Consider the following 20,183-nt stretch of genomic DNA (forward strand, 5'->3'; position numbering starts at 1 on the left):
CTAAAGTTCTTTTTATATTGATGGACAGGTTAATTAGATAAATTTTATTAATCTCCTGAAGAAATTCAAATGAATACAGAATCGCAAACATAAATAATACAGACTTAAAGGAAAGGTCATCCAATCGATAGACAGACAGATAAATAAAAGAAAAAGAAAAATAAGTAAAAGAGAGCACAGCCTGGAGTGGATGTAGGGGATTTTTCATGATGTCACCCAGTTTTGCCACCATCCACTTTTGCACAACAGCTTCCAGTGTGTCCAGGGTCTGCCCTATGATAGAGCAGGCTTTGTTCATAAGTTTGTTCAGGTATTGTGCTTTAATGCACAAGTTGCTTCCCCAGGAGATTGTAACATAGAACACCACACTGGCTGATGTGGACTGATAGAACATTTCCAGGAGCTTGTTTAAGGTTTCTTTATTTAGTTATGTTTACACAAGAAAACATGAAATTTGCCTTCTCAGTTGCATCTAATAACAGACAGAATGAAATAAAACGGACAAATAGAAACAAGAAAGGTTAAGGTAAGGCAGTTAGATAATGCATATTTACACCAAAAGAAAGATACAGGATATATATCAAAACCTTAATCATTATCTCTGATATTTCTTATTCAAAAGTCGTATGGCACTAGGAAAAAAGGAGTTTCTGGAGCGATTTGTATGGGTTTTCAAAACAACTATCCTTCCTGATTTACTAAACTTTAGTTATACATGTAATGGATGACTGTCATCAGTTGAGATAATTTCCAGTTTCTTTAACACTGCCCTCTGACACACACTAGTCAAATCATCTACATCAACCCCAATAACTTTAGCTGCATATTTCGTAATCTCCTGGAGCTTTTTTGAGTTTTGGTTTGTCAGACTATTAGACCAGGCAATGAAACAAAGTAATCGCATACTGTTCGTATATCACGATTATAGATATTTATTGATTCCCTTCTTTAACTGACTGCCTGCTTGTATAAGGTGCTCCGCTGGTTTTGTGTGAAGCAGCCTTTACACAGCTTCTCCGCTGTTTTATAAACGAACGACACATAAGGCCATCCTTTTTCCTTGCTTTGCCAAGGAAGCTGCCTTTTTAATTAATCCACAGGTTCTCCGCTGTTCTATTGTTTATTACGATTGTTATAGTTCTCTTTATATAGCACATTGTCAGTTCAGCACTCTGGTTGTAATATGATGAAGCTGCACGAGCTCACTCTTGAGAATGCAACTTATAGTTGTCCAGGAGAAAAGCAATCTTGTCTGAAATCAACCTTTTGTAGCGTCTTTCCCTGAGACTTATTACAGTACTTGTCATCGCGCAGCAGAGCCTTACTGGAAATTGGAGGCATCAGAATTGAAATGGGAGATCAGAGGGTATAACAGGAATGCGAGGAATACATTGAGTGTGGAGAAACTCTAGAGACAGAGTGTATATTAACTTGTGAATTTTTCTGAGTATTTGGTGGCAGCGTGACAAGTTTGCTTCTGTAAGAACGGGTTAGCTGTGGAGCTCAGCTCGGAGCATATTCTTTTCCTACCTTGTCAATTATGTAATGCGTTTTTTGAACAGGTTTGATGCATGGAAGTGATCACTGCATCATGCGCTCAGTCCACGTGAGCTGCTCTCTTGTGTGATGTTGCGATGTCCACGGCTTTATTTAATGTTAGCTAAGACCTGGCACTTAAAAGTTTCTTGCTACAGCAATTTTAACTCCGTTACAAAGTGATCCAAAGTCTCGTTTATACCTCGTGTGTTCTCATTAAACTTGTATCTCGCGAATAAAGTATTCGACGAAGGCATGACAAACGCCAGTGGGAGCGTGTCCATAAACTTAATTTAAACTTAGGGTTTATACCGTGCTTTGTTTCCACAGTAACTGCACTTATGAATAAGCTTGTATGCGTTTTTCTTCAGCGCTCTTTGGGAGCTCTTCCTTCTTTTTTCGCATCATGCTTCACAATCAGGTCACGTGAATTACGTGGTAGGTGTGATGATGTGACACGCAGCTCCGCCCCCCACGGCCATCAAGCTAAAGTCCATTACAGTATATAGAGAAAAATAGGTTCCAGTTATGACCATTACGCGTAGAATTTCGAAATAAATCCTGCCCAACTTTTGTAAGTAAGCTGTAAGGAATGAGCCTGCCAAATTTCAGCCTTCACGGGAAGTTGGAGAATTAATGGTAAATGAGTGAGGGCTTTGCCTTTTTTTAGTATCTATATTTTTATATAGATAGATTTTTTTATATATTTTATATATATATATATATATATATATATATATACAAGTAGAATACCAAGGCCAAGAAGGAGAAGTAGTGTGTTAAAGAAGTTATGAAAAAGAAAAGTAAACATTTTAATAATAACGTAACATGATTGACAATGTAATTGTTTTGTCATTGTCATGAGTGTTGCTGGCATATATATATATATATATATATATATATATTAGGGGTGGAACTCGATTAAAAAAAATTAATCCAATTAATTAGAGGCTGTGTAAGAATTAATCTTGATTAATCGTATGTAATCACACACGTAAATTTGCCCCAAATCGCAAATGTTTTTCTTTAATTTAAGCATATAATGGCGTCCTACAGCGGTGTAGCTTTTCCGTTCCTTCAACATATCCAAAACTTTTACCTTTTCGGCAATCGTTAGCATCTTCCGTTAGCGCTTGGGCATGGCCCCTGAAGCAGGAGCAGATATATAATATACTAGCAAAATACCCGCGCTTCGCAGCGGAGAAGTAGTGTGTTAAGGAAGGAATGAAAAAGAAAAGGAAACATTTTGAAAATAACGTAACATGATTGTCAATGTAATTGTTTTGTCACTGTTGTGAGTTATGAGTGTTGCTGTCATACTGCTCAAAAGAATTAAAGGAACACTTTTTAATCAGAGTATAGCATAAAGTCAATGAAACTTATGGGATATTAATCTGGTCAGTTAAGTAGCAGAGGGGGTTGTTAATCAGTTTCAGCTGCTGTGATGTTAATGAAATTAACAACAGATACACTAGAGGGGCAACAATGAGATGACCCCCAAAACAGGAATGGTTTAACAGGTTGAGGCCACTGACATTTTTCCATCCTCATCTTTTCTGACTGTTTCTTCACTAGTTTTGCATTTGGCTACAGTCAGTGTCACTACTGGTAGCATGAGGCGATACCTGGACCCTACAGAGGTTGCACAGGTAGTCCAACTTCTCCAGGATGGCACATCAATACGTGTCATTGCCAGAAGGTTTGCTGTGTCTCCCTGCACAGTCTCAAGGGCATGGAGGAGATTCTAGGAGACAAGCAGTTACTCTAGGAGAGCTGGAGAGGGCCATAGAAGGTCCATATCCCATCAGCAGGACCAGTATCTGCTCCTTTGGGCAAGGAGGAACAGGATGAGCACTGCCAGAGCCCTACAAAATGACCTCCAGCAGGCCACTGGTGTGAATGTCTCTGACCAAACAACCAGAAAGACTTCATGAGGGTGACCCAAGGGCCCCATGTCCTCTAATGGGCCCTGAGCTCACTGCTCAGCAGCATGCAGCTCGATTGGCATTCGCCATAGAATACCAGAATTGGCAGATGCACCACTGGTGCCCTGTGCTTTTTACAGATGAGAGCAGGTTCACCCTGAGCACGTGACAGAAGTGAAAGGGTCTGGAGAAGCCATGGAGAACATTATGCTGCCTGTAACATCATTCAGCATGAGCAGTTTGGTGGTGGGTTAATGATTTGTCTGGGGAGGCATATCCATGGAGGGTCACACAGACCGCTACAGGCTTGACAAAGGCACCTTGGCTGCCATTAGGTATCAGGATGAAATCCTTGGACCCATTGTCAGACCCTATGCTGGTACAGTGGCTCCTGGTGCACGACAATTCCTGGCCTCATGTGGTGAGAGTATGCAGGCAGTTCCTGGAGGATGAAGGAATTGATACCATTGACTGGCCACCACACTTTCCTGACCTAAATCCAATAGAACACCTCTGGGACATTATGTTTTGGTCCATCCAATGCCACCAGGTTGCACCTCAGACGGTCCAGGAGCTCAGTGATGCCCTGGTCCAGATCTGGGAGGAGATCCCCCACAACACCATCTGTCATCTCATTAGAAGCATGCACCGATGTTGTCAGGCATGTATAAAAGAACACAGGGGCCATACAAAGTGCTGCATACAATTTTGAGTTGCTGCAATTAAATTTTGGCAAAATGGACTAGCCTGCCACATAATTTTTCACTCTGATTTTTGGGGCGCCTTTGAATTCAGGGCTCTGTAGGTTGATCATTTTCATTTCCATCAAACGATGTGGCATCCTTTCGCTCCTAACACATTACCCAGTCTGTATCAGTATAGATATCCAGGAGGATTTCTTTTTCCCATTGAGATCTGATGTGTTTTCAAAGTGTTCCTTTAATTTTTTGAGCAGTTTATATATATATATATATATATATATATATATATATATATATATATATATATATATATATATATATATATATATATATATATATATATATATATATATATATAAATATAATTTACACACACACATATATATACACAAATACATACATATCTACATATATACACACACAGCTATTTCGTATCAGTGCAATACACTGCTTGTTAAAACGGATAACTCCCGCTCTTACGTGCAAGTCTGTCTGGATATTATGAACTATCAGTATTTGTTCAAGTTCTATTTAAATTTTAAATAGAAGGAATTTTTATTTAGTCGACAGAAATATCTTTGGTAGGAATGGTAAAAACAGACAGGAATATTATTCCTGAATAAATCAACTCAAACCTTAAATTACTTATAATATTTTGCTCTCCATAAAAATATATCCTGTCTAAATTATACAAGTTAGTAAAGAAATTTGAATGTTTGTTGTTTTAACTTTTACTTTATTTCTCTTATGTAATTTTATATAAAAAATAAACTTAGATTTTAAATATCCCAAAAGATTTTGCTCTCCATAAAAGTATATCCTGTCAAAATTATACAAATTCAAATATGAACATGCTGCATAACAAAACCTGGAAATATAAATAAAATGTGTTCCTTTCAGCAATAACAAATCAAATCATTCAGTTGTCTTTGCTCATATGTCATTTTAGAGCTGGACGCTTGGCATCTTTTTTTGGCAACAAGTTCGTTTATGTTTGGTGTGAGGTTCTGTGTTGTGGAGATTCTCAGGATCGATTGCAGGTGCTCCTCAGTGAGGCGACTCCTGTGTACTGTTTTGTTTGTCTTTATCAGTGAGAAGAGCTTCTCACACAGATATGTGGTACCAAATATGCACAAGGTTCGAGCCGCATGTAGACGGACTTTTTTTGTTCTTCAAAGTCACCAGAGCCGCAAACTCAGTGCGCTCAGTTTATCAGCAAAGTGCGTATTTTGGGAACACCGTAGTGACGACTTGGTTCAACATTACATGGCAACAGGGAAAGTGGGGCAAGTTGCACTGGTGCATTTGTGTCTCCCATAAAAGCAGCTTCACTTGAAATCACTTTGTGATTGTGCACGGTAAAAATGTCCGGTGAAGTGTCAGATTCTTATTTAATTCTTCTGCTTTCTGTATCTTCTGCATTGCATTCAGGTCTTTCAGGTTACCCTGATGTTTTGTCTCATAGTGCCGCCTTATATTAAATTCTGTAATTACAGCCACATTAGCTCCACAAATGAGACACACGGGTTCAGTAAACATATACTCAGCCTCCCATCGGATTTTAAAGGCTCTATTTTCAGAATCAACTTTTCTCTTCAGCATCGTGTGCTAGCTTCGCAATAACTTGCAGCATCATAAGCTAGACTTGATTAACGCGTAAGTGTTCGCAAGGCAGCTGAAGCGCTGCATTATGGGATCTGTAGTTTATTGTGTTACCAGCGCTTCATATACCCGGCCATTAATAACAATAATACAGTATATAAAATGATCTCGGGCGGATATAATTACACGCCGGGCCGGATGTGGCCCGCGGCCCTTGAGTTTGACACATATGGACTAAATAGAACTTGAAAAGAGATATTTTTTCAAATGTGATCGCGCAATTCAGATAGAGTTGACGCGCACTACAGCCTGCATGCCTCAATAAGTCATCCTCCCCTCGCTCTTACTTTTTTACCGTTCATCTAATGAATACACTGAGTATGGCTTTACCAAAACAATCATTGATGGCGAATAAAAAATCCATTATTCGAGTATGTAGATCGGGGTATATATATACAGTGGAGGAAATAATTATTTGACCCCTCACTGATTTTGTAAGTTTGTCCAATGACAAAGAAATGAAAAGTCTCAGAACAGTATCATTTCAATGGTAGGTTTATTTCAACAGTGGCAGATTGCACATCAAAAGGAAAATCGAAAAATAACTTTAAATAAAAGATAGAAATTGATTTGCATTTCATTGAGGGAAATAAGTTTTTGAACCCCTACCAACCATTAAGAGTTCTGGCTCCCACAGAGTGGTTAGACACTTCTACTCAATTAGTCACCCTCATTAAGGACACCTGTCTTAACTAGTCACCTGTATAAAAGACACCTGTCCACAGAATCAATCAATCAAGCAGACTCCACACTCTACAACATGGGAAAGACCAAAGAGCTGTCCAAGGATGTCAGAGACAAAATTGTAGACCTGCACAAGGCTGGAATGGGCTACAAAACCATTAGCAAGAAGCTGGGAGAGAAGGTGACAACTGTTGGTGCGATTTTTGAAAATGGAAGGAGCACAAATGACCATCAATCGACCTCGCTCTGGGGCTCCACGCAAGATCTCACCTCGGGGGTGTCAATGGTTCTGAGAAAGGTGAAAAAGAATCCTAGAACTACACGGGAGGAGTTAGTTAATGACCTCAAATTAGCAGGGACCACAGTCACCAAGAAAACCATTGGAAACACATTACACCGCAATGGATTAAAATCCTGCAGGGCTCGCAAGGTCCCCTGCTCAAGAAAGCACATGTGCAGGCCCGCCTGAAGTTTGCCAATGAACACCTGAATGATTCAGAGAGTGACTGGGAGAAGGTGCTGTGGTCTGATGAGACCAAAATAGAGCTCTTTGGCATTAACTCAACTCGCTGTGTTTGGAGGAAGAAAATGCTGCCTATGACCCCAAAACACCGCCCCCACCGTCAAGCATGGGGGTGGAAACATTTTGCTTTGGGGGTGTTTTTCTGCTAAGGGCACAGGACAACTTAATCGCATTAACGGGAAAATGGACGGAGCCACGTATCGTGAAATCCTGAGCAACAATCTCCTTCCCTCTACCAGGAAACTGAAAATGGGTCGTGGATGGGTGTTCCAGCACGACAATGACCCAAAACATACAGCAAAGGCAACAAAGGAGTGGCTCAAGAAGAAGCACATTAAGGTCATGGAGTGGCCTCGTCAGTCTCGGACCTTAATCCAATAGAAAACCTATGGAGGGAGCTCAAGCTCAGAGTAGCACAGAGACAGCCTCAAACCTTAGGGATTTAGAGATGATCTGCAAAGAGGAGTGGACCAACATTCCTCCTAAAATGTGCAAACTTGGTCATCAATTACAAGAAACGCTTGACCTCTGTGCTTGCAAACAAGGGTTTTTCCACTAAGTATTAAGTCTTTTTTTGTTAGAGGGTTCAAAAACTTATTTCCCTCATTGAAATGCAAATCAATTTCTATCTTTTATTTAAAGTTATTTTTTCGATTTTCCTTTTGATGTGCAATCTGCCACTGTTGAAATAAACCTACCATTGAAATGATACTGTTCTGAGACTTTTCATTTCTTTGTCATTGGACAAACTTACAAAATCAGTGAGGGGTCAAATAATTATTTCCTCCACTGTATATATACATATTTATATACCCGCGTATCGCAGCGGAGACGTAGTGTGTTAAAGAAGCTATGAAAAAGAAAAGGGAACATTTTAAAAATAACGTAACATGACTGTCAATATACAGTAATTGTTTTGTGAGTTTTACTGAGTGTTGCTGTCATCAAGGATTTGATTATCATTATTTCTTTCAATCAGGTTCGTATTTGTAGGATGTGTTGTGTTCAAGTTACATTCTGTGTTTGTCAATCGTTGTAAAGATGACAGGTCTCATTCATCGATTCATTTCTTACTGCATCAATAAACAGCTCGTCGTCTTCTTTATCTGAGACACGACACACACTGCATGCACGGGTTTTTTTACACTGTCTTCCTTTAGCGGACATTGACTTTTCCACCGTGTGCTTTGTTTCTGCAGTAGCTGCATTTATGAATATGCTTGTATGTATCAGACACTTCATATTTTTTGCTGCCTTTTCAATTGTGTAATTCGTTTTTTGTTCAGCTTTGGAACTGTTGCTTTTGTCTGTGCACTGCATCAGTTCACGGAGCCGCCGTGTACATGCATCGAAGTTTCCCAGCTGTGCTGGTGCCATGTCGTGCTATGTCCATGGCTGTATCTAATGTTACCAAGTCCCGCACTTAAAACTTTCTCTCGCAGTTTCGCTGAGTTTGTGCCAAACACCACCCTGACCATCTCATCTTCCTCTGCATAAGCACAGTCCTTCACCCGTGAATATTTACCCGTGGCAGTTTGCTATTGGATTGCCGCTGACGGACGGCCTTATATGGGTAGGCACTAAATTACAAACGCCAGCGGCAGCCTGTCTATGAACTTAATTTAAAGTTTAGGTTTACATCTGTTTCCTGCAGAGGCATTAGCTCTCTTGGAAATGTGTTCTTTTAATATTGTGGCTTATTAAATAATTAAACAATATCATAATATACCAGAAAAGGCGATATCCCTCCCATAGTGATTACGGCGGTACAAGAATCACATGAGACAAAATATCTTTTAGCTTACATTTACTGACGTTTTACGCGTTACAGACGGGAGGCATATGGACAGACTTTATCCAGGTGGGAATCTGGATCAACACAGTCAGCCATTTTCTCCGTCCCACGCTGGGAGGGTTTCCAACACCTGTGTTGGCACAGCCTCGAAGGGTCTGGCCACTGTCCAGACCTTTTATATGGTTCTTGCTTCATTTGCTGGTCTTCTCCGTCTCCAAACAAGGGCTGAATTCCTCTCCCACAAAATACAGAAATATCATAGTGCTTACATGTCGATTCTCATTCTCCCAAGAAGGAAAGAAGGTTTGTGCTGATAGAGGACAGAAATACCCTAACCTGTGTTTAAGCTGACTATACAAGCCTCCAGTTGTCTTTGGCTATCTAATCCAATGCTTGGTCAGCAATTCTAACTGCTGAGCCCTGTGTGCCACAGTTAACATGCACATGTGAATAAAACTCATAACAGTACTGTCCAGATACAGTGACATAAAGAAAAATGTAGTATTACAAGCCACCCTTTGTCACTGGATCTGTGACAAAAAACAATATTTGAAAGTCATATCCACAAAACAAAAGGTACTTGATCCCCCATCACAGTGTCAATATTTCAAGTCATTTTGGACATGTGAGATGTAGTATCACTATAGCTTCTGTACCATTCATCTAAAACCAGCGTAAACATGGACAAACAGTTACATTTAACATGCTGTTATCAAGTAGTGATATCTCATCAATGGTGTTAGTGGAGATTTTGCCCTGTTATTTCTTACATAGTCTGTGTTGTGTCTACATATTACTGAATTCATGCAGTGGGTGTCATAGCATCAGATTATATTACAATCCTATATAGCATCTTGATGGATTACACTATTCTTTGGCACTCCTATCATTTCTAGCTTCAACATACTGCTATATGTGCCCACCCTTTGTGTCTGATCCCTTTATGAGTTACAATAGTTGTAACATAACTCAGATGCTATTCTAGCTTCATTGCTATGATTATTAATTGTTCTTAACTAGTATTATTGCATAATTGTTCATTCACTATCTGTTATCCTCCCCAACTTCACTATCAGATGTTCTATTCCAAGTTACCAATTTACAAGTTCACATCATTGATAAATCATGCATATCCTCATACCTTTGAGCCCTTCTTATAATAGTTTCAAGTATATTCCTAGACTTGCTATATATATGCCTTGTCCAACTCAGTGGTTTGTTAACAAAGTCTCTTTCTTGGTGGCTTTGCAGATTGGTAACTTTGCAGATCCGTCTGAACAAAGTGTGACTGCTTCAAGGCACTAAAGTTTGTTGTTACTGGAACAGAAAGTAAACAGTCCTTTTGCATTAGGTAGCTCATAAGATGAACACATGGTGACTGTCCCTTTTAGCAGAGGTGCACTTCCCTCTAGGCTTGCACTGTATTCAGTGGTCATTCATGGGAGCCTTCAACAGCTGTCACATCACCTCAGTGGCTACAGCCTGTCTCTGCCACAGTCCATAAAACTTGTCTTAGTTCATGGCATCAAATCTGAGTAGCTGGACTTGCAATCTTTCTTTAGTTCTTTACTCCGTTCCCTCTGGAAAGCAAGTGTTTCTTCACCAGCTATTCTCAGGTATGTGCAACAGATTAAAAGTCATTAGTGCAGTACAGTCTCTGTAAATCTTCGTTTGTGTGTACACCACCTGTTACTTCATTCATGAAACTTTACCACTGAATGGAGAGGCTTTAACCACTAAATTTAGTGGCTAAACTTAATTAAGCTACTTGCTATGCTAAACTAGCGAAGGGTGCAAGGTAGAGCAAATACATAACATAAAGCAATTATTTCCCAATCATATGTATCATACAAATGCAGCATTATAAATGACAATTCTAGACCTGCAGTTCAGTCTCATAAAATAACAGTAAGAAATAGAGTAATACATTTAAACTATGCTAGTGACAATGTTTCTTCAGTAGGATCATCATACATTACACAAAATTCACACATTGCCTACATTATAACAGGATGTTACATATTTGAATTTAAGTGTTAAACAAAAATATCTTATAACATCCATATCATATAGCTCATCTTATTAAAAGACAAAATCTGTAAGATTTTATAACAGTTCATATAGACTAATGCTTCTAATGTATAACTGCATAATCCATTTAGCTGTGTGCATTATCACTGAGCATTAACTTAATACATTGATGCAATAACAACTCTTCTTAAAATTAATCACTTACAGAAACAAATCAATACATGTATGTCAGTTCTAATACATTTTGTAATTACTGAAGTGATAATAATAATCATTTGTCATACATCAAAATATGTAAACCCTCTATACTGTTCTTTCAAAGAACGAAATCAGTCTAGTGTTCATTTGTTTGCATTTTTTCATTAAAACATTTTAACACTTGCACTAAATCAGCATGCAAGAAAATTATTCTAATAGCTGCTGTTCATTAATTTATGATTGATAAATATTCACTATCCTTCGATTAGATTATTTCTAATTGCTCTGCCCAAACTTGCTATTAAGCTATTTTTTGCAACTTGTATGAAACATAGTTTGTGTTTTTCATCCGTTGGTCCTGGATTTGCTGAATCTGGAGAAAAGAACATCTATAGATTTAAATTAAACTTTTATGCTTATAATACTTTTCATGAAATTCAGATTTGAAAATTCTTCTCTTTAACTGACCATGTTACAAGCTATTCTGAGATTCGTCGAGGTCAATAAGTCATGGCGTTATTTAAACTCTGCATCTGTTTGCAGGCTTCAAAGACACAGACCAGGCACAGATTGTGTTATCAATCACCAGTCATGATCACTATTGATATTCACATGTATTACATTTAACTTTGAATATTATTATATGGGACGTCTCCCATTTCTACAGTTTAACATTCTTAGTCAGCTGACGAACATAGAAAGACAGACGTACAAATGACATAAACACGCATCTGCCACCCCAGACTCTGAATAAAATAATTTATTGTCTTTTATTTTTGTTTCTAGATTCTAACCTCTGCTTCATGTCCAAGTAGAATTACTTAGCTAAAGCAGAAATTCGTTCACTAGAGAACAGACAATCAACCTTCACTCGTTTCAGTAATTTCTGCACACAGTATTTGGCAATTGCTTCATTCTTTCACACATTCACATACTCACGTTCTCTTTTACAACAATACTTCATTCACAGAATAATGTTCTCGATTTCTAGCACACGTGCTATAAACTCACTCGAGGTTGTGCTTTTTTGTTTATCTATAGGGTTTCACCATGCAACATACTTAAGCACGCCTTTTCCTTCATGCTTATTATTAATCAAACAACATCTCAGGCCGCAAGCTGATATTACTGAAAATATTAGGAATGCTTCTTACCTCAGTTTCATACGCTATTTTCCAGATCATGGAATTTTGTGGCGAACATCACGAGTCCAGCGCAACGAGGGCAACGTATTACCCGTGGCGATCCGTAAATTCAGCGACAACAAGAAAAATCCACGCGAGGAAATCACGCAGCACAATTCCACAACAAGAAAGTGTTCCCAGAAAAGTTATGCGGTCACAAAGAATATTCTGACTTAACAAGGAAAACATACATGCTTGAACCTTTATCTCATATCACCGGGCAAGTGTGCTAACCACTGCGCCACCATACATTCCCTTAAGAGTTCCCAAAATACATAACCTCCATTCATGCACAATCGGGCACATGCTACATATCCGTGAGAACTTGTCTCCCTTATTATTTAGTATTATTAAAAGAGTATTTTTCCTTTAAACTTGATCAGGGTTTAAAAGAAAAATGTTTTGCACGCTTATAAGTTTTAAACAAAAGTGGAGACATTCTTTTTGATTTGCTTTAAACCAATTGTTCTTATGAGAAACTGCCTCATGTTTTAACTTCATACTTATCTAAATAATCCCTTCTTAAAACAAAGTTTGGCCAGTACTTACCAGAACAAAGGCATGTTTCTATTGTAAGTTTCATCCCCAAATGTATTTATTCTTTTTCCACTTTGTTGTTAGAGCTCTTTTGCATTTTAGCTATATGTGTACACCGTTTTACAAATTCTTTTTAAACATTAGCTTATAACGTAGGTTCGTTATTTAAGCTATATTTAAAAGGCAATTTAATTATTTCTGTGTGTTTAAACACACGGCAATTTCTTAAAAGTACCAAAATAGATGGGGTTCGCCAAAACCTTTAACCTTTACCCTTGTAGGTAGACTGATAGAAACAGCTGGCGTCTTTTAGACTGCTTGTAACACGTGGACGAAGCTTGTATTTTTGCATCGGCTGCTTGGATGCCATTAAAGATTTCTACAAATTATTTTAGCGATCGTGATTGAGACGTTATGGATTCTATCGCTGTTGCTTTGATTTCATCTTTAAGTTTTTCAGCTCCGCTGGATTACCACGCAAACGGCAAGGTGAGTGCATTGCCTGCATGTCTTGTCTGCCTGCCGCAACTAATATACAATAACGCCGTTCTTTATAGCTTTTCAATATTGTTTTCTAAAGCCTAGCGATGTAATTTATTTTAAATACGTGTTCCCCAACACGGCATTTACTTTTCTAGGTAGATTTTGGGCTTCGACGCAGTGCATTAATCTGTGCTGCCCCTGTGAGTGCCGTTTCATTTTACTGGACAGCCAGTCTCGTGCCATCAGTTTCAATCTTGTTGTATTCCATTTATTTTGTCCAATTTTAGTCCCACTTATGCGTAAACTTAAAAGTCCAACCTTAAAAGTTCACTCGCATACCGTAGGTAGCAGACGCTACCACGATTCACCGACAGATGTCGGGCTTTCTTTCCAGCCTCATGCACTGTGCCAAGTTTGACAAGTCCGCCTCTTGTCTTTTGATGGGATAACCAATTCGGGCCAGGCATGTTAAGGCAGTTTTTAATTCTCGGCTGGGAGTCCATGACAGTGCGCGCGACCTCCCGAAATATATACCAAATATTTACCGAGCCTCGCATTCATCAGTGTAAGCATATTTTTAATATATATATAAAATATTATAATTAATATATAATTATTAATGTAGCCACAATCCTGCCGACTACGCCATTATGTTTCCTGCAGAGGCATTAGCTCTCTTGGAAATGTGTTCTTTTAATATTGTGGCTTATTAAATAATTAAACAATATCATAATATACCAGAAAAGGCGATATCCCTCCCATAGTGATTACGGCGTACAAGAATCACATGAGACAAAATATCTTTTAGCTTACATTTACTGACGCTTTACGCGTTACAGACGGGAGGCATATGGACAGACTTTATCCAGGTGGGAATCTGGATCAACACAGTCAGCCATTTTCTCCGTCCCACGCTGGGAGGTTTCCAACACCTTGTGTCGGCATTAGCTCAAGGGTCTGGCCACTGTCCAGACCTTTTATATGGTTCTTGCTTCATTTGCTGGTCTTCTCCGTCTCCAAACAAGGGCTGAATTCCTCTCCCACAAAATACAGAAATATCATAGTGCTTACATGTCGATTCTCATTCTCCCAAGAAGGAAAGAAGGTTTGTGCTGATAGAGGACAGAAATACCCTAACCTGTGTTTAAGCTGACTATACAAGCCTCCAGTTGTCTTTGGCTATCTAATCCAATGCTTGGTCAGCAATTCTAACTGCTGAGCCCGTGTGTGCCACAGTTAACATGCACATGTGAATAAAACTGGACAGTACTGTCCAGATACAGTGACATAAAGAAAAATGTAGTATTACAACATCGTGCTTTGTTTCCGAAGTAGCAGAACTCATGAATATGGTTGTATATGTCACTCTCTCGCTTCTTATTGTTTCGCTGCCTTCTCAATTATATAATGCATGTTTTCTTCAGCGCTTTTTGGGCCTCTTCCTGGTTTTCTACGTACTACATGATTACGTGGAAGGTTGTGATGATGTCACATGAAACTCTGCCCCCACGGGTTTCAAGCTCATCTCCATTACAGTAAATGGAGAAAAACAGCTTCCAGTTATGACCATTACGCGTAGAATTTCGATATGAAACCTTTCCCAACTTTTGTAAGGAAGCTGTAAGGAATAACCCTACCAAATTTCAGCCTTCTACCTACACGGGAATTTGGAGAATTAGTGATCAGTCCAGTCAGTCCAGTCAGTCAGTCCAGTCAGTCAGTCAGTCCTTTGCCATTTATTAGTATAGATACACACACACTGCCAAAAAAAAAGTCGCCACATGGATTTAACTAAGCAAATAGGTACGAGCCTCCTATTGGATAATTACTGCATGGGCGATTATCTTTCAGCTGGCAGTACGTTATTTAACCCCAACTGGTGCAATGAGTTGCTTCTCATTTCTTAAACCACCATGTCGAAAGACAAATCTTGTGGTCGTGGAAAAGATGTTAGTCTCTTTGAGAAGGGTCAAATCATTGGCATGCATCAAGCAGAGAAAACATCTAAGGAGATTGCAGAAACTACTACAATTGGGTTAAGAACTGTCCAACGCATTATTAAAAACTGGAAAGATAGTGGGGACCCATCGTCTTCGAGGATGAAATGTGGCCGGAGAAAAATCCTGAATAATTGTGATCAGTGATCACTTAAACTTTTGGTGAAATCGAATCGAAGAAAAACAGTAGAACTCAGGTCTATGTTTAATAGTGAAAGTAAGAGCATTTCCACACACACAATACGAAGGAAACTCAAGGGATTGGGAATGAACAGCTGTGTAGCTGTAAGAAAACCACTAATCAGTGAGGCAAATTGGAAAAAAAGGCATTAATTTGCTAGGGAGCATAAAGATTCGACTCTGGAGCAATGGAAGAAGGTTATGTGGTCTGATGAGTCCAGATTTACCCTTTTCCAGAGTGATGGGCGCATCAGGGTAAGAAGAGAGGCAGATGACGTGATGCACCCATCATGCCTAGTGCCTACTGTACAAGCTTTTAGGGGCAGTGCTATGATCTGGGGTTGATGCAGTTGGTCAGGTCTAGGTTCTGCAACAGTATGTGCTCCAAGAATGAGGTCCGCTGACTACCTGAATATACTGAATGACCAGGTTATTCCATCAATGCATTTTTTCTTCCCTGATGGCATGGGCATATTCCAAGATGACAATGCCAGGATTCATCGGGCTCAAATTGTGAAAGAGTGGTTCAGGGAGCATGAGACATCATTTTCACACATGGATTGGCCACCACGGAGTCCAGACCTTAACCCCATTGAGAATTTTTGGGATGTGCTGGAGAAGGCTTTGTTCAGCGGTCAGACTCTACCATCATCAATGCAAGATCTTGGTGAAAAATTAATGCAACACTGGATGGAACTAAATCTTGTGGCATTGCAGAAGCTTATCAAAACAATGCCACAGCGAATGCGTGCCATAATCAAAGGTAAAGGCGGTGCAACGAAATATTAGAGTGTGTGACCTTTTTTTTTGGCCAGGCAGTGTGTGTGTGTATGTATGTGTATATTTATTTATTTATTTTATTTCTAAAGTCACATTTTTGTATAGCTACTACACATTTTGAGCACTGTTTCACTTAAATTTTCCATGTCATTTAGGGTGCTCTGCTTGTTCACAATCTGTAAAAACATCCTAAATGTCTTTTGTTCAAAGATTAGAATCAGAAGTACTACAGGTGAAGAATGTTAATCAATATACAATAGGTTTGCGGTGGGGTATTTGATGTCCAGGGGCACCTAAGAAAGTGTATCACAATCTGGTTAAGCAAGACTCAGAAGACATAGCATTGGGTCAGCAAATAAAGTCATTACAATAGTTTTTTTTTCCCTCAAATTTTATTAACTAACATCATTATCATCAAGATATTAGTGACCTGAGTAATTTTGATTTTTTTTTTTTTCCTACAGTTGGTGTCCGGATGAAGTTAATCACTCTCAGGTGATACAGACACTATTGCCATTGCTCTTGGAGAGCAGTACAGAAAGTGTGGCAGAGATTGGAAGCACCTCTTTGGAAAGAATTCTTGGTCCTGCTGAATCTGATGACTTTGTGTCGCAAGTTTACAAAAAGCTCATTACTGGCTGTTATAACATTCTTGCCAACCATTCTGATTTGAGCAGGTATAATTCTTTAGTTTTTCTAGTGCTGTTATCTACACCAAAACCCTTCAGTTGGATTAAACAAATTAATAAACCGATTGATTTTTGTTACAATGCCATTTAATTATATGTTCTGTACAAACATATCTGTCTTAGATGGTTATTTTATGTCTTCTGGATTGGTGTGTCAGTAGAAAGGAGCACATTTTTTTAGACTGGTGCTAATTATCAGTGACATAATGGTTGAACCAAAAATGAATTTACTGAAACAGAAACAGCAGTGTGTAGGGAATTAACACTAGAATCCCTGAAGCCTACGAAAAAACTCGTAATCCCGGCCCACCTTAAATTCCTTCACACCTCTCCATCAGTGTCTTTTTTTTTTTATAAATGTGTCAATCAGCATAACCAACAAGCAGCCTGCTATCACACCGCCCTAATTGACGGAGCACAACTCAGGCAAAAAGTTCTCCCAGCTGAAGGCTTCTTATCTGCATGCGAGTTACATGGAGTTGTATAGGGTGAATATTACAGTATATTATTTTGAATACATGCATTTCATGTGTTTTCTGTGTCTACAAAGATCTGGGTAAGTGTAGGATGAAAGGAAATGCTGAACACATACTTAATGCAGAAACTTTTTCCATGTTATACTAATAATAACGTGAAATGTGTAATGTGTGAAGACTTTAGTCCAAATATCAAAAACACGTGCGCTTTTATTCAAACTCACCTCGCTGGTGTATTAGCGGCAGGTGGAAAAGTAAAAGGAATAGTGTTTTGCTGATGTGCTCGCCTCGCTTCTGTATTAGCTGCTAAGTGAGGTTTCGCTTTGCCTACATGCTGGCCTGGCTTGTGTATTCTTGGAGGTAGAGCCCTTACTTCGACTCCACCTCTCACTTCCGGGGTGGACAGATGCACACACTTCCATGCATTGACGTTTATTTTCTAAAGGATTATCAGGAACACCATACTAATACGGTGTTTGACCCCCTTTCGTCTTCAGAACTGCCTTAATTCTACGTGGCATTGATTCAACAAGGTGCTGAAAGCATTCTTTAGAAATGTTGGCCCATATTGATAGGATAGCATCTTGCAGTTTATATAGATTTGTGGGATGCACATCCAGGGCACGAAGCTCCCGTTCCACCACATCCCAAAGATGCTCTATTGGGTTGAGATCTGGTGACTGTGGGGGCCATTTTAGTACAGTAAACTCATTGTCATGTTCAAGAAACCAATTTGAAATGATTCAAGCTTTGTGACATAGTGCATTATCCTGCTGGAAGTAGCCATCAGAGGATGGGGTACATGGTGGTCATGAAGGGATGGACATGGTCAGAAACAATGCTCAGGTAGCCCGTGGCATTTAAACAATGCCCAATTGGCACTAAGGGGCCTAAAGTGTGCCAAGAAAACATCCCCCACACCATTACACCACCACCACCAGCCTACACAGTGGTAACAAGGCATGATGGATCCATGTTCTCATTCTGTTTACGCCAAATTCTGACCCTACCATTTGAATGTCTCAACAGAAATCGAGACTCATCAGACCAGGCAACATTTTTCCAGTCTTCAACTGTCCAATTTTGGTGAGCTCGTGCAAATTGTAGCTTCTTTTTCCTATTTGTAGTGGAGATGAGTGGTACCCGGTGGGGTCTTCTGCGGTTGTAGTGTGCGTGTTGTGGCTTCACAAATGCTTTGCTGCATACCTCGGTTGTAACGAGTGGTTATTTCAGTCAAAGTTGCTCTTCTATCAGCTTGAATCAGTCGGCCCATGCTCCTCTGACCTCTAGCATCAACAAGGCATTTTCCACAGGACTGCCGCATATTGGATGTTTTTCCCTTTTCACACCATTCTTTGTAAACCCTAGAAATGGTTGTGAGTGAAAATCCCAGTAGCTGAGCAGATTGTGAAATACTCAGACCAACAACCATGCCACGCTCAAAATTGCTTAAATCACCTTTCTTTCCCATTCTGACATTCAGTTTGGAGTTCAGGAGATTGTCTTGACTAGGACCACACCCCTAAATGCATTGAAGCAACTGCCATGTGATTGGTTGATTAGATAATTGCATTAATGAGAAATTGAACAGGTGTTCCTAATAATCCTTTAGGTGTGTGTGTATATGTACTGTATGTGTGTGTGTATATATATATATATATATATGTATATGTATATGTATATGTATGATTTATTTGATTTCCAGAAAACAAATTAAAAGATAATAATAGTAAATAATGAATTGTCAACTGGTGAAAGTTCCTGAGCCTAACAACTTCTTTGACTCTTCACACATTATGCAGCACTTAATGACTTATGAGCCTTTATAAGTCACTGACTGAGAATCTTAAAGTTAAACTAACATATCTACAAAGCAGGGGGAAGTTGTAGAGGGTATCAGAGTGCTTCCAGCTAGTAATAAATAATAGTAATAAACAGTCCAAAATATTAAGAAACAATGGGATCCGTGTAGGTCAAGGAGAGATCTGGAAGATCAAGAAAACTTGCAGATAGATCAGTTAGTGCACTGTTCAGGAAGAAAATGTGAAAAACCCCATATGACTGCAAGGGACTTATAGATGGGTAAGCTGAGAAACGAGTTGCGGTAAACTGGTGTACTGTGCAGGATTACATTAAAATTTTTTGCTTCTGCAATCTTTTTTAAAAAAAAAAAAAACATTCACCGCTTGCTGCCATGGTTGACAACCAGTCTCTAACACTTTTATTAAATTCTTAGTGTATTTTAGTATTACACTGCTGTTTAATGGAAATGTTTTTTCCCCATGAGCTTTCAAGACCATGCATTTGAAAATAAGTGTGCAAAGGGCCAGTTTTGATACAGTTACCTTTCTTAATATATAAAACATAATGGCTATACATGTATATTATTTTAATTATGTAGTTAATTAGTAACACTTGCTTCAAAATTTGTTTCTGTACTTGTTATTCTTTGATTGTGTATTAAAAAAATAATTTAAAGTTTCTAAATGATAGTTAACTAAAATGTCCTGGAACTAAATTTCAGAAACCCTAGTCATGGTGGAGTAATGCTGACATAGAGACAGTGTTAAACTTGAATTTTGATGTTCTTTGGTCTTCTGCAGTGGTCTTGATGAATCTGTCCTTGAAGAGTGCTTGCAGTACCTAGAGAAGCAACTGGAGAGTAGCCAAGCACGCAAGGCCTTGGAGGAATTTTTTTCAGAAAGGTAATTTGCTGTTTTTATATGGTGCTCAGTGGTGATATCAAATATTTATAGTTAATACTTGAAAAGTATGTTAAATTTGTACTGTTATGACCCTCAT

At 38.9% G+C, this 20,183-nt stretch overlaps 1 protein-coding gene across 10 annotated transcripts in view; it reads left to right on the forward strand.

Moving 5' to 3' along the window:
* The window catches only part of ubr4 (ubiquitin protein ligase E3 component n-recognin 4), a 196,896-nt gene that overhangs the window by 31,374 nt on the left and 145,339 nt on the right, over positions 1 to 20,183 (forward strand). For all 10 annotated transcript variants that reach the window (XM_039756137.1, XM_039756142.1, XM_039756141.1 and 7 more), the window contains exons 29-30: positions 16,681 to 16,893; positions 19,985 to 20,086. In XM_039756137.1, the coding sequence (XP_039612071.1) occupies positions 16,681 to 16,893; positions 19,985 to 20,086 (315 nt within the window). The remainder of the gene's footprint in view (positions 1 to 16,680; positions 16,894 to 19,984; positions 20,087 to 20,183) is intronic.

The sequence above is a fragment of the Polypterus senegalus genome, chromosome 6, assembly GCF_016835505.1.
Source record: "Polypterus senegalus isolate Bchr_013 chromosome 6, ASM1683550v1, whole genome shotgun sequence".
Taxonomy (NCBI): domain Eukaryota; kingdom Metazoa; phylum Chordata; class Cladistia; order Polypteriformes; family Polypteridae; genus Polypterus; species Polypterus senegalus.